At 59.7% G+C, this 15,057-nt stretch overlaps 1 protein-coding gene across 2 annotated transcripts in view; it reads right to left on the bottom strand.

The window, feature by feature from the left end:
• Positions 1-15,057, bottom strand: part of MBOAT2 (membrane bound glycerophospholipid O-acyltransferase 2) — a 42,143-nt gene that overhangs the window by 14,061 nt on the left and 13,025 nt on the right. The window contains exons 2-4 of one of the 2 annotated variants that reach the window (XM_084900089.1): positions 14,684-14,829; positions 12,096-12,173; positions 1,716-1,811 (exon numbers count right to left, since the gene is read on the bottom strand). In XM_084900089.1, coding sequence (XP_084756215.1) covers positions 1,716-1,811; positions 12,096-12,173; positions 14,684-14,829 — 320 coding nt within the window. The remainder of the gene's footprint in view (positions 1-1,715; positions 1,812-12,095; positions 12,174-14,683; positions 14,830-15,057) is intronic. The other variant, XM_084900090.1, reaches the window with a different exon arrangement.

The following is a 15,057-nucleotide window of genomic DNA, read 5'->3' on the forward strand; positions in this document are numbered from 1 at the left end:
CCAGGGCGCCTCCCGTTCCGGGAAGCTAGTTCCCGCACGGCGCTGGTCCCCCCAAACAGACACACTGGTCCTCCTCCCGACGTGTGAGCACACGGGCGTCTCTCTGAGGTCCCCAAGGACGCTCGTGGGGCCTGATCTACCGGGTTCGCTCACACGCTCATCTCCCCGGACGGACGAGAGCCGGGCCGCACCGGCCGCCGCCTGACCCCGGGGTCTCAGTCCCCGTGGGCGCTGGCCTGACCCCCACGCGTCTCAGTCCCCATGGGAGCCGGCCTGACCCCCGGGGTCTCAGTCCCCGTGGGCGCTGGCCTGACCCCCGGGGTCTCAGTCCCCGTGGACACCGGCCTGACCCCCAGGGGGTCTCAGTCCCCGTGGGCGCTGCTCACGGCCGGCCGAGGTCTCGGGGTGAGGTCAGCGTGCCTGGCCCGGCGGCGTGTCCTTTGGACGCGATACCCTCGCGCCCGGCCTCTGTGTGAAGCTGTCTGATGGCAGTGAGATCCACCTTCATCTCAGTTCCCCGCTCACACTCCGGCCCGCAGGCTGCCCACTGCGCACACCCAGCTCCACCCGGCTGCTGGACGGTTTCTTTCTGGACGGTTTCTTCCACAGCCGGTTCCGCTCCAGTGTCTGCACGTGGCCGCCCTCCGGTCGGAGGTCAGGCCGCCGTGTGTCCTGTCCGGTGGTTGGGTGGGACGTCCAGCCGGGCCTTCGCGTCCCGTTCCAGAGCGTGCCGCGGGCTCAGAGACGCCGGAGGCTCCCGCAGCTCCCGCCCCTCCAGAGGCCAGTCCTGGGGACGTGGCCCGGGCTGGTCTCCCCGCAGACATGGGGCGGGCCTGTGACAGGCAGAGAGGACCGCAGAGGACGAGGCCCCCTCGGCAGGAAAGAGCCGAGTCCGCCCGCCCTTCCGAGAGGCCAGGAGGAAGCAGAGAGAACTTTCCTGCAGAGGGAGGCGGGATGCGGGAGCCGTGCCCAGGGTGGTCTCGGGAGACCAGCGCCCTGGCCCGAAGGAAGGACGCCCGAGAACGCCGAGAGGCAGGGCAGCCGCCAGAGCACATGCAGAAGCTGCTGAGGCTGGAGGAAGGGGCCAGAGAGCACAGAGAGGGAGAGGGGGCGAGGGAGAGAGAGGGGGTGCGGGGTGGGCTGGGGGGCTGGTGGGCAAGGACTGGTGAGGACCCAGACATTTCTCCCGGAATCGGGAGCAGCGTTCAATGCCAGGCGCCAAGGGGCAAGCGTGATGGCTGCCTGTTTAGACTCGCTCAGTGGTCGGCAAACCCCGGCTCGCGAGCCACATGCGGCTGGTTGGCCCCTTGAGTGTGGCTCTCCCACCACACGCGGGCGCACACATACAGTGCGATGGGACCTTCGTGGCCCTCATGCAGACGTCGGTTTTCGGCCTGGGCGAGAGTCTGTTTTGAAAAACAGACGTTAGAACACTCAGGGGCCCAAGAGCCGCAGGTGGCTGGAGAGCCACGGTTTGCCGACCACCGGCCTCGCTCACGCCCGTGGGAGAGGAGAGGCTGCGTGGTGGCTTTGTAACACGACAGGAGACCACGTGACCAGGACATTTCTACGTTCACAACAGGCTTTTCGACTGGCATGTTTGTGACCGCCTTTCACGGGAGCTACAAGGGGAACTACGTATCGCCCTTTAACCCACACGTTAGAGCAGAAAGGAAAAGAAAAAAAAGGCTACTAAATCAAAATGTTCGTCTTACCCTGAAAAATCAGCGGAATATTGTCCATAATCAAAGATATAGACTCTAGTAATTTGGCACACTATGAGGTATCCCAAAGCAAACACAAAACAACATCTGGAAAACAAAAACAGGCTGGATTAGTGAAAATAAAAGGTGCACTCTGTTCAAGAACACATTTCAGCAACCCGTGAGCTCTGGGGCAGGGTTCAGGGCTTCAGCATCGCCAGATCCTCTCCCAGGGGCGTTCTCCAAGGAATTCTGAAAACTCAGTTAGCTCCCGCTCCGGGCGCCCGAGCGGGGACCCTCGGCGGCAGACGCAGGCAATGCGCCTTCGCACTCCATCGTGGGCCTGACCGTCGTGCTCGCAAGCACCAAGCTGTGCCTCGCTCAACCTGTCCCTCCTTCCTCCTAGAAAACAGTGCTCAGCACCACACTGTCTGGCTGAAATGCACAGTCAGTGAACGCTTCATGGGATTTTTGCACACGTGTCCTCCGCGGTCTCTGAGCATGCATCCTCCGTGGGCGTCAGACGTGCAGGTCCTCACACCGTTAGGCAGGCAGCCGTGTGGGTTTTCACCTTAAAACACCTGGAAGCGAGCTGCGATAACTAAGGGGGTGGGGGATGGATTTACACGTCGAGGACACAGACCGGAAGCAGATCCCGGCTGCAGGGCACGGCCTGGCGGGAAGGCTGCGGGAAGTGGTGGAGGGGACGGTACCTCCCGGGAGTGAACATCCAGGGGCAAAAGGCAGGTGGTCCCTGCGGCCACACAATTCTCACCGGGTGAAGGCAGGTGCACAGGACAAAGCCACGCACACTGAGCTGTGGGTAAATATTCAATGTGCTCAAGCGGGGAAGGACTGCCTCATCATTTCTAACATTAAATGTATACACATGTTATAGAAGAAATCAACGGAAAATAAACACGTTTGGCTAGGTTAAACTCTTACATTTTTCACGGAGGCAATTCGGGTGGTTTATGAAAGATTGTTTCAAACTCTAGACAAAGAGGCAACAGCAATCCCTGGGCCGGGAAAAGGGGACAGCTTTACCCAGGGAGCACGCTCCCAGCAGCCACCTGATGGGGCAGCCGCACGCGCACGCGCGCGCGCACACATACACACACACACACACGCTCACACATGCATACCCACAGGCACACGGCGTAGACACATCCAACACAAAACAACGCCCGGCGCTCGGGGGCAGCCCGGCCAGCGCCCCCCAGGAGAAGCCGCGCCGGCCAGAGCTGTGCGGGCCCCTGCTCCCCGGGGAGCCCACAATGAGCCGGCAGTCCCCCCTTCCCGCCGTGCAGAAGGGGCCGCCGGAGAGCGTGACCGTCCGGAGGCCCTGGAGGACGGGACGCAGCCGGAGGGAGGGTCCTGGGACGAGAGGGTCAGAAGCTGGGGGCCTTACACCGCGGAGGACTGGGCAGCTGAGAGGAAGGGGGCTCTTACCCCGCGGGACAGCCGGGGCGGACGGGGGATGCTGTGCTACGTGGACAAAGAGCACAGGGTCTCCCTTCGCCGTGGAAGCTAAGGAGCAAAACGAATGGGCCAGCCAAACAGGACCGGAGGCAGGGAGGCCTGGGGCAGCTGCCCGGCCTCCGTGTGGGGCTGGGGCCGAGGAGAGATAAACCAAAGAACTTATATACTCACTAGCGGCCGGTGCACGGATTGGTGCACACTGGAAGGAAATTAAATAGAAGAAATATCCTCATATCGCTATGCGCCCTTTCTCTATAATAGAAGTGTCAGCCAAGTTCACGATCAGCAACGACAGATGGAAACACACGCGTGCAATTGGCGCCAGCAAGAGCTTTATATGTCTCTCCCATGTGTAAGTCAACTGAGCCTTTTATAGATGAATTTGCTTCATTAGACCTGCTTTCTGATGTAGCTAAACTCTTTCCAGCCCGGTGAAGCACCCCAACCTCTCTTCCAGGTAATTGTCAGCAGCACAGCAGGAAATACCAACACGAAGCAGATTATCATTGTCGATCAGGCAGGGAGAACAAAGGGTAAAATGTTTAACTGCAGCCGTGTTTGACTATATTCTGCGAAGTGAGAAAACCTGAGGTCATTTTCAAGGCCCACCATTTCTTACTTCTTTTCAGTCGGGTCAAGTTTCTAAGCTTCTAAATCTCTGTTTTCTGGCTAATGAAAAGAAAATGGGATTCCACCGAGCCTCCTCTCGGCCCACCCAGGACCGAATGAGAGGGGGCACGGGAGACGCTTCCCAGACGCCTGGTCACAGTGGGCATGTCTGCCCCTGGCTGTGAAGCAAGGCGGGTGTCGGGGCTGAAGAAACAAGGAGGCTCGTCGCTGGGGAGAGGAGGCCGGCGCTGCCACGTGACATCATCACCTGGGCCCACAGCCGCCATTTCCGGGCTGGGCTGTGGGCTGCTTTCACACCCGGGGTCTCGGCGGCATTGGCTGCGATTTGGTGGCTGTCGCTCTGGTGGCTGTCGCTCTGTGTCCCATTGGGGAAAGCTGGGTTTTGCTTTGTGGGCGCCAGGTCTGTGGTGCGGTATCTCTGGTGTGTCATGGCAGCTCCTGCATTGAGTGTCTGCCCCCTGGTGGTCAGTGCGCATCATGGTGACTGGTTGGACAGTCAGACACTTAACATATTATTATAGCTTGCTAGATAGATAGATAGATAGATAGGTAGATAGATAGATGATAGATAGATATATAGATAAATAGATAGATAGATGATAGATAGATAGATGATAGATGATAGATAGGTAGATAGATAGATAATAGATAGATAGATAGATAGATAGATAGATAGATAGATAGATAATAGATAGAGATAGAGATATGCACAGCCCACGGACAGGGCTATGGGGTAGTGAAGATCTGGTGGGGACCGGATAGGGACTGAAAGGAGGAGACTGGGGGAGGGGGGGTAAATGAAAGACATCTGTAATACTATCGACAATAAAAATATTTTTCTAAAAAAAACAAGGAAGGAGGAAGGAGGAAGGAGTGTGAGAGAGGCGTCGAGCAGGGCCACGCCCTAAGATATGCGAGTGAAGAAGCTGACGCCACATGAAAAGAGGGATCTGTCCAGTTCAACTCTTCCTGAACCCCAGACCACAGAACCCTAAGCAAAATGATGGGCCCGTCTGCTTCAGGCCACCGCCTGCTGGTGGACCAGTCCCTCTTCCTTTTTAAAATATATTTGTATTTATTTCAGAGAGAGAAAGGGGGAAGGAGAGGGAGAGAGAAACATCCACGAGGAGAGAGAATCATGTATCTGCTGCCTCCTGCACGCCCCACACTGGGCTCAAGCCTGTAACCAAGGCACGTGCCCCGGACCGGGGGTCGAACCGTGAGCCACCCGGCCGGGCGTCTTCGGTATTTTTCACAGCTGTCCTGTAGGCTGGCTAATATCTACTGATCAATGAGCTCATTGGTTCCCTCCTCGGCCATCACAAACCGCTCCGCACAGCCCCTCGGCCCACTGTCCATTCGGGTCACTTCCTCTGCAACACGAGGACTCCCGCGTGGTTCTCTCCAGCAGCTTCTGTGCCCTCCCGACGTTCCCTGTAAGCTGAGTCATGGGCATCAGATCTTGTTCCAGTTCTGTGAATATGTGAACCAGAGCTGCTTGGCAGTTTCGGGGTCCATGCAGAGGCAGTTCCTCTCGGCTGCTTCCCCACAACCCTCCCCGCGCCGGCTCCAGTGCCTCCGGAACGCAGCCCCCTGCGGGGGGAGAACCCCCTCTCCGGTCCCCGCGCCGGCTCCTCCCGGACACGACACCGGAGCCGGGCGTCTGGTGACCGAACGCCCTCGGCTCTTCCCCGGGACCTGCCGGTGACCCGGGTCCATCACACCCTGCGCTGCTGGTGAGGCCTCTGCCCAGGCCCCCGGCCGGCACGCAGGGACCCCCGTGAGGTCACGTACACACGGTGACCCCTGAGGGTTACCTGCTCTCCCGGAGCCTCAGTCACGGGGAGCAGGGGAGCGTCGCTGCGGTCACCAGAGCGGACATCACAGGGACGCTGACCCCGACCTGGGACCCCAGCCGCCCGGCCGCCCGGCCGCCCGGCCGCTCTGTCCCGGTGCTGGGCGGAGCCCGACTCCGGTGCCACCTTCCGGCCTAACCCACTGTCCGCCCGCCGCGGGCTCCATGCGTGCCGGACTCACTTCCCTGTCCCTCGCCAGGACCGTTCCCATCGATACACACGCACGCAGAGGAGCGGCCGTGGCTGCTGTGACTGGCCGGGGTGCAGCCGCACCCACACCTGCACCCCGAGGTCCCACAGGCCCCCCCCCCTCCCAGCCGGCAGGCAGCCGCCGCTGAGCCCGCCGCCCCGGGCCGGGCAGGTTTCCCTGCGGGTGGAAAACAGAGCTAAGGCCTGTGGTTCTGACTCTGGCTCACGGCCCCACCGGCGCTCAGGGCACAGAAACACACACTGCAGGCATCCAGGAGGCCTCAGCCCCTCCTGCTGCTCTGGAACCCGGACTCCGGAGACCAGTGCTGGGAACGAGGTCCGCACCCCCCTCACCCCGGCTCCGCGGTGTGGGCCACACCAGCAGGAGGCGAGAACCTGCAGAGGCCGCCTCCGCGCAGATCCCCACCCCCGCCCCCAGCTCACAAGACGGCGGAATGTCTCCCATCACAGTGGGAGGGGGAATCTGGGGTTCTAGGTGGGACGGAGGAAAGGGAAACAGTGAGGCATTCATCTGTGAAGGTCTTGGAAGCAAGGGCAGCAAGAAAGACAATGTGGCCCGGCCAGCGTGGCTCAGTGGTGGAGTGTTGACCTAGGACCCCGGAGGTCAGGGTTCGATTCCCGGTCAAGACACAGGCCCAGGTTGTGGGCTCCATCCCCTGTAGGGGGCATGCAGGAGGCAGCCGATCCATGATTCTCTCTCATCACTGACGTTTCTATCACTCTCCCTCTCCCTGCCTCTCTGACGTCAATAAAAACAGAAAGGCAGATGATGTGACGGCCCCGCGCTTTGGCTGATAACACAGGCGGGGAGGAAGGCCCGGGTGCTGAGCTGAGCTGAGCCCCGGTCTCCCGGGGCTGGGACCCGGGGGCGGAGGCGCCTCTGCAGTTGGCCCCGGGGCAGGGGCTGTGGGTTACAGAAAGTGGTCAGCTCGGGAGCAGACCGGCTCAGCGGGGTCAAGCGCACATTCGATCCTTACTCCGTCCGGGCGGAGCTGAGGCACAGAACTGAGTGAGGCCCCGGCCGGCCTCGGGGTCGAAGTCCCGGGAGGCAAAGGAGCTGAGCTCACAGCCCGTGCTCGGCTCGCCGCCCACCGGCCCCGTGGACTCTGACACTCCGTGAGGCCCACGGAGCAGGCCTGTTTGTTCTGCTTTTAATACGTTTCTATTGACGTCAGAGGGGAAGGGAGAGAGAGAAACACCAATGGTGAGAGAGCATCACCGGCCGGCTGCCTCCCGCACGCCCCACACTGGGGATCGAGCCCACAACCTGGGCACGTGCCCTGACCGGGAATGGAACCCTGACCTCCTGGTTCCTAAGTCGATGCTCAACCCCCGAGCCACGCCGGCCGGGGACATTGAACATCTTTAGACCAAGAGTCCTTCTCCTGTCAAAACCGGTGCGGCTCAGTGGATAGAGCGCCGGCCTGCGGACTGAAGGGTCCCGGGTTTGATTCCGGTTCAGAGCACGTACCTTGGTGGCGGGCACATCCCCAGTAGGAGTGTGCAGGAGGCAGCTGATCCATGTTTCTCCCCATTGATGTTTCTAACTCTCTATCCCTCTCCTTTCCTCTCTCTAAAAAAAAAAATCAATGAAATATATTATAAAAAACAAAACAAAGAGTCCTCTCACGATGAATGGCATGCAGCCCTGCGGAGGGAGCACGTGAGCAGCCGTGGATCTGACACGTAATGAAACCCAGCTGATGGCACCACACCCTCCGGCCACCCCGCGAGGCGGGCACTGCCAGGCTCCTGACTGACAGCAGCTCAGACAGCGTGGCCGGCTCCGGCCGGCTCCCGGGAGCCAGGATCTGCATGCAGCGCGCCCTCCTCCTGAGCCGGTCCCCACGGGCAGCGTAACCCGAGAGGCACAGGAGCCGGCCGCCAAGGTGAAGGTGACTCATTCCAACGGGGGGCGGGGGGGGGGGGGCCCCGTCAGCCAGAGGCCAGCAGAGCCAGGGCCCAGGGCCCAGCGCCCATGCCAGCACAGAGGGGCTGGGTGTGGACAGCTTGTGCATGTGTGAGCGCCCATGCATGTGCGTGTGTGTGTTTGTGTGTGCATGTGTGTGTGTGCGTGTGTGTGTGAGTACATGTGAAGCACAGTGGCTCCTTCCGCTGGGACCGTCTCGGTGGAGGCGTGAGAGCTGCCGCTCAGAGTGGGCAGGACGGGGGCCAGGCGCCGGCAGCTGAGCCCCGAGCGCCCGCTGCTATGTTCTCGGAAGCTCAGGGCACGCCAGCCCGGCTCCGGCCGGTTTGCTCCGTGATCGGGCGTGGGCCACGGACCGAAGGGCCTCAGGTCGGATTCCTGGTCAGAGGCCCGGGCCCGGCAGGAGGTGACCATCGATGTGGGTGTGTCTCCCCTCCCCTCTCCCCGCTCTCTCTAGCAATCAGTGGGGGAGGGGGGCGGGGTAATATCCTCAGAGGAGGATGGAAAGAGAGAAGGAAAGGCCGCCCCCCCCCCCAGGTCTCCGCGGTGCTCCTTATTCCTTCAGAACCTGAGCCAGGATGTTTACGGCGGCGGAAGCAGATGACAATCTCTTTGTTCCTCCGACTTGAGCAAACAGAGGCCTCGGGGAGAACCTTGGCCGAGCAATGACCTGACCACACATGACCCCGGAGCAGACGGACGGTCCCTCTTCACAGACCCCCGCGGCCAGAACCGGGGTCCGGGCCTCGTCCCGGCCTCGCCTCCCAGAACCCACGCCCCCGTCCGCCGTGGTGGCCCGTCCGCAGCGCGGCGGGGGTGGTCGTTAGGTCCCGGCCGGGGGGCTCGGGTGAGCGTCCACCTGGGGACCGGGGGTCAGGACACAGGCCGGGCTGTGGGCTCAGTCCCCGGGGGGGGGGCGTGCGGGAGGCAGCCGATCCGTGATTCTCTCTCATCATTGGTGTTTATCTCTCTCTCCTTCTTTCTTCTCTGAAATCAATAAAAACGCTGTGTTTTTTTAATTAAAAGAAATAAAAGTGAAAAGCGGAGCCGGGCAGGCGAGCGTCCCCTCGCACACGGCCGCGCACACCCCGTGTCCGGAGGCACCGGCGTTCAGACACGGGCCTGCCTGTCTCATTCGCACAGACGGCCGTGGCTTCTCCCCTTCCGCCCAGCTCCGGGGGCGGCGGCTCTCGCTGCCACCGTGAGATCGGTTCCCACCCTCCGCCGGGAGGACACCTCGTTCTATTTCCGGTTCCTTTAGAAGCAAGCCCACCGTCGCCGTCACCACAGCCGGGCCGTGGTTAAATATCTAAGCCCGCGGCCTGACCGCCTGACCTGGGCGGCAGGGCCCTTCCACCGTCACCCGCGCCCCCGCTCACGGCTCAGCACCGGCTCCGTGCCCTCCAGGCTGAGCCTCTCGGAACCAGGACACGCTTCCCCACGGAAAGCCAGAGACGGAGCGCACGGAGGCTGCCCTGCCACGCCCCCACGAAGCGCACGGCCTCGGGCACCACGGAGCCCGCTCCGGCCGAGCCTTCCCGCTTCCGGTCCACCCTCCCCGCCTCCAACCCTCTCCACCCCATCCCATCCCCGCTCCCCCGGGGCCGCCCAGGCCGGGGGCCTGAGGGAGGAAGCAGGGGCGCCTGGAGGCTGGTCTCAGAGGCCAGGAGAAGGGCTGCTGTTCTGCAGGAGCCGTGCTATCATTCATCCATTCATTCATCCATTCCTTCATCCGTTCATTCATTTGTTCACTCATTCATCCATTCTCTCATTTGTCCATTCATTCATTCATTTGTTCACTCACTTGTTCATCCATTCATTCATTCACTCACTCATTCATTCATTCCCTCGTTCATCAATCCATCCATCCATTCATTCATTCTCTTATTCATCCATCCAATCATTCATTCATTCATTCACTCATTCATCCATCCATTCATTCATTTGTTCATTCATTCACTCATTCATCCATTCACTCATTCATTCATTCACTTGTTCACTCATTCATCCATCCATTCATTCATTCGTTCATTCATTCATCCATCCATTCATTTGTTCACTCGTTCATCCATCCATTCATTTGTTCATTCATCCATCCATCCATTCATTTGTTCACTCATTCACCCATCCATTCATTCATTTGTTCACTCATTCATCCATCCATCCATTCATTTGTTCACTCGTTCATCCATCCATTCATTCATTTGTTCATTCATTCATCCATCCATTCATTCATTTGTTCACTCATTCAACCATTTATTCTTTCACTCGTTCACTCATTCACTCATTCATTCATTCCCTCGTTCATCCATTCATTCACTCATTCATTCATTCACTTGTTCATCCATCCATCCATCCATTCATTCATTTGTTCGATACACACGCATTGAGAATACAGTCTCCTGGGACCTGGGACCTGGGCCCACTCAGGAAACAAAAGCGGGCATGGCCAGGCGGCAGCCACAGAGCCGGCGGAGTGGGAAGGCAGGACAGGTTACTTAATAACCTCACACATTCAGAATTAAAATGGAGAAAAGTCTCCAAAGGGAGACTCTGCAAGCGCGTGAGGAAGAACCTGTCCTAGTCAGGGGCCGAGACAAGCTCCCGGGTGCGGTGGCCTGGAAGCCGCAGGATTCGGACGGGGGAGGGGGGAGGGGGGAGGGGGGAGGAGGGAGAGGGGAGGGGGGAGGAGGGAGGAGGGAGGAGGGAGGAGGGAGAGGGAGGAGGGAGAGGGAAGAGGGAGGAGGGAGAGGGAAGAGGGAGGAGGGAGGAGGGAGGAGGGAGGAGGGAGGGAGGGAGAGAAAACAGGAAGAAGGAGGAGGAGGAGGGAGGAGAAGGAAAGATGGAGAAGGGAGGAGGAGGGAGGGGCAGGGAGAAGGGAGGAGCAGGGAGAAGGAAGGAGAGAGGAGGAAGAAAGAGAGAGGAGGAGGGAGGAGGGAGGAGGGAGGAAGAGGGAGGAGGAGGAGGGAGGAGACAATATTCCGGGAAGAGGAGAATACCCCAGAGTCTGTAGCTCCTTGGAGAACGAGGCGGAGGGCTGTTGGGGGGAGGGGAGAAAGCAGGCTGTACCCTAACTCCTTCTTCAGCCCCCATGGCCCTGAGGCTGCCGAGCAGCCTGCACCCCCACCTCCAGCAGCCTGGGCCGAGCGAGCCGCTCCCCCAGCTCCCCCCCCAGTGCCCGCCCCTCCCCTAGCCGCTCCCCCAGCTCCCCCTGCCTCAATGCCCGCCCTCCGCCCTCCGGACACACCCTGCTCCGTGTCCTCCAGGAAGGCCCCCCTGAGTGCCTCGCCGGGGTCCCTCCCGCTGGACACGGTGCCCTGGACCCCACCCCAGTCTGCAGCAGACTGGCCTCCGCCTGGAGGCAGTGTCCTGTGAGCGGGCACCCAGCACCCAGCACCCAGCACCCAGGCCAAGGACAGGGAGCCGTCGCCCGGGGAAAGGTGCCAGGGACAGACGGCCGGGAAGGCAGGCCCGCCACGAGGGCACTGGGTGGGCGAACCTCAGGCCAGAAGCCTCGAGCTCCGGTCCCTGGAGGAGCCAGAGAGAGAGCCCTGCAGACGGTCCCTCCCTCCCCACAGCGCCCCCCACAGGCTCTGCAGTGGCTCCCAGACCCGTGGGCTCGGGCACAGGGAGGGCATCTCAGCGAGAACGATATGTCACCGCCATCCCCGCGGGCGATCTAACACAAACCCTCCCCCGGGGACGGGCGGCGGGTCCACAGGGGTCAGAGCAGGAGGAGGAGGCCCGTCCGTCCTCCCCGCCGCTCAGGGGGCTGCGGCCCTGGCCCTGCCTACGCCCGGCTCTCCTGGAGGCAGCCTGCGCCCCGGGGCCGTGGAAGACTGACACGTTCACGTGGGGGGGCCCCTGGCCTGTAGGGGCGGGGCCGGGCTGCAGCCGCACCTCCCACAGGGACGGGGAGCCTCACACCGACGGATGACCCCACCGGCCCGCAGCGCCGACAGGGCGAGGCCGGGAGCCTGGCACGGGTACACGGGGGCACACGCGGTGATCTCACAACAAAGTCTAGACACAGCGATCACAGTGTGGGCCATTTTAACGCAGTGAGGCTCTACCTGACCAGCGGTATTCGTGGGAAACACGTGTGTGCATATGTGTACGTGTGCGTGTGTGTATGTGTACGTGTGCGTGTGTATGTGTACGTGTTCATGTATGTGTACGTGTGCGTGTGTGTGAGTGTGCGCACGTGTGTGAGTGTGTGTGTGTGTGTGCACACGCATGTGTGTGTGTGTGTGTTCACGTGCGTGTGCGAGCAAAGCAGACACTCACCTGTGCATGTGCTCCATGCCGATGAGGACCATGATGCAGTAGGAGATCCCGCTCTGCACCAGGAGGTGTAAGGCGTACCTGCGGAGAGGAGAGCGGTGAGACCGGGCGGCCCCACTCACACGTCCAGTGCGAACAACTTGGGCTGAAAAGTGCCACGCTTAGCCCGGCCGCTGGCTCAGGGGCTGAGCGTCCACCCAGGAACCAGGAGGCCAGGGTTCAAATCCCGGTCAGGGCACAGGCCCCGGGTGCGGGCTCCATCCCAGTGTGGGGCGTAGGGGAGGCAGCGGGTCCATGATTCTCTCTCATCATGGATGCTTCTCTCTCTCTCTCTCCCTTCCTCTTGGAGATCAATAAATACATATATACTACCCTGTTTCCCCGAAAATAAGACAGTGTCTTATATTAATTTTTTCTCCCAAAGTTACGCTAGGTCTTATTTTCGGAGGATGTCTTATTTTCAGGGAAACACGGTAGTGGCCCAGTGCACGGAATTCGTGCACAGGAGTGGGTGGGGGTTGTCCCTCAAGCCCGGCCTGCACTCTCTCCAACCTGAGACCGCTCAGGGATCAGCCTAAACTGCAGTCGGACTTGCCTTTCACAATCCAGGACCGCTGGGTCCTAACCACTCACCTGCCTGCCTACTTGATTGCCCCTAACCACTCTGAATGCCAGCCTGCTCACCCCCAACTGTCCCCCCTGGCCAGCCTGCTTGCCCCCAACTGACCCCCACTGCCAGCCTGCTTGCTCCCAACTGCCCCCACTGCTGGCCTGCTTGCTCCCAACTGCCCCCGCTGCTGGCCTGCTTGCTCCCAACTGCCCCCGCTGCTGGCCTGATGGCCCCTAGCCGCCTCTGCCTCGGCCCCGTCGCCATGGCGTTGTCCAGAAGGACGGTCTCCGGGTCTAATTAGCATGTTACCCTTTTATCAGTATAGATATACATATGAGTGCACACTTAAAGTGCTAATAAGCGTAACACAGAGCACCCCCAGATGAAAAGCAGACTCAAACCTCGAAGCCCAGAACCCTAAGTTTAAAATTAAAAAATGTGGCTCTCCAAAGACATGCCAGTCATTGTCCTGCTGATATTTGGCTCTGTGGACGGAGGAGTTTGCCGACCACTAGAGAGCATGCGTGCCCAACCTGCTTATTCTGAAATGGGGGGGGGGGGGGGGAGGTGTGAATGGGGGGGGTGGAATGAGCTTCCGGGGGCCTGTGTGTGCAGGACCCAGCCACACACCCTCGGCTGGTGGCCCGGGAGCCCGGGGTGCTGAGGGGCACGCCCTGAGCCCTGCCCTCCCGCCTCAGGCAAAGCTCCCGGGGGCTCTGGCTGTGAAATCTACCCCACCCCCGGTGACGCACACGTGCGCAGACGTTCACGCCCCTCTCCCCGGGCGCACGGATCCCTCACGGAAACTCTGTCAGGTCACTGTACACGGTTTTAACGGACTGATGCGGGTCCTATCCTCCATTAAAGTTACCTTCAGCCTCAGGCACCTCCAACGTGGACAGGATGCCTACACTCTTTACCAAGTTTTTCCGTAGAAATATCATAAATAAGAAGCAGGTTCGCCGAAACCAGTTTGGCTCAGTGGATAGAACATTGGCCTTCGGACTGAAAGGTCCCAGGTTCGACTCTGGTCAAGGGCATGTACCTTGGTTGTGGGCACATCCGCAGTAGGGGGTGTGCAGGAGGCAGCTGATGGATGACTCTCTCTCATCGATGTCCCTAACTCTCTATCCCTCTCCCTTCCTCTCTGTAAAAAATCAATAAAATATGTGTTGTTGTTTTTTTTTAAAAGTAGGTTCCATGGCAGAACACACACACACACACACACACACACGCGGCTTTCAGTGACGTGTCTGTCTTGGTGTAAGGGATTTGTAAAACAGGCGAAGAGAGCTATGGTGATGGGATAAGAGTCTCTATCCTCCTCTGTCCTTTTTCATACATTAGTCATCGCCAATGCCCTCAGCCCAGACTGGAGCGACAGGCCCACTGGCCACTCATTGACATAAAAACCACAAAGCGTTAGTCGTGGCCGGAGTGGCTCAGCAGGCTCAGCATCACGCTGTGCACCAAAAGGTTGCAGGTTCGAATCCCAGTCAGGGCACAGGCCCGGGATGCGGGCTGGATCCCCAGTGGGGGGTGTGCAGGAGGCAGACGATCCATGGTTCTCATCATTGGTATTTCTCTCTCTCTCCCTCTCCCGTCCTCTCTGAAATCAATACAAATATATTTTTTAAAACATCCAAAAAAAGCACTATGAGATGCTATAAGTAAACTTATAGAGGCCCGATGCACGAAGATTTGTGCAAAAATGTAGCTGCCTTTTCCCCTTCCCATGCTTCCCAGAGGCCCGGAGCAGCTGGGGTGGTGCAGGACGCCCACCTCCAGCTGCTCGGCACCTGTGTATGCAAATTAACCCGCCATCTTTGTTGGGTTACTTTGCATACACACTCCTGATTGGTGAAGGTACGATCAATTTGCATCTTGCTCTTTTATTGGTGCAGGTATGAGCACAAAACCTCCGAGTGTACCTTTCTACACACTCATCACCATCCTCACTCCACAGGACCCACATACTCACCATCCAAAGCAGAAAACGGCGAGATACAGGCCCAAGAGCGTGGCCACGACATGTCTGACAAAAGAGCTCGTTTTGCTCGAGTGAAGGTAAGTTCGAAACCACACGGCAGCTAGCAAGGCAAAGAGCTGGCACACCACGAAGTTGACCTGTGAAGAGAAGACGAAAGGCCCCGTGAGCAACGCAGACTGGACTCCTCCGAGTTTCTCTCTCGTCACTGAGGTTTCTCTCTCTCCCTCTCTCTGTCTTCCTCTCTGACATCGCACCCCAGTCACCTGGGAGCGGCGGCCCCTTAGGACAGAGGACGGGGACAGGGGCCCTCGCTGCGTGCTCTCTCCCTCTGCGTCCTGCTCGGTGGGCCGTTAGCATCTACCCTG

This window comes from Pipistrellus hanaki (assembly GCF_964339955.1).
Source record: "Pipistrellus hanaki genome assembly, chromosome: 12".
Taxonomy (NCBI): Eukaryota; Metazoa; Chordata; class Mammalia; order Chiroptera; family Vespertilionidae; genus Pipistrellus; species Pipistrellus hanaki.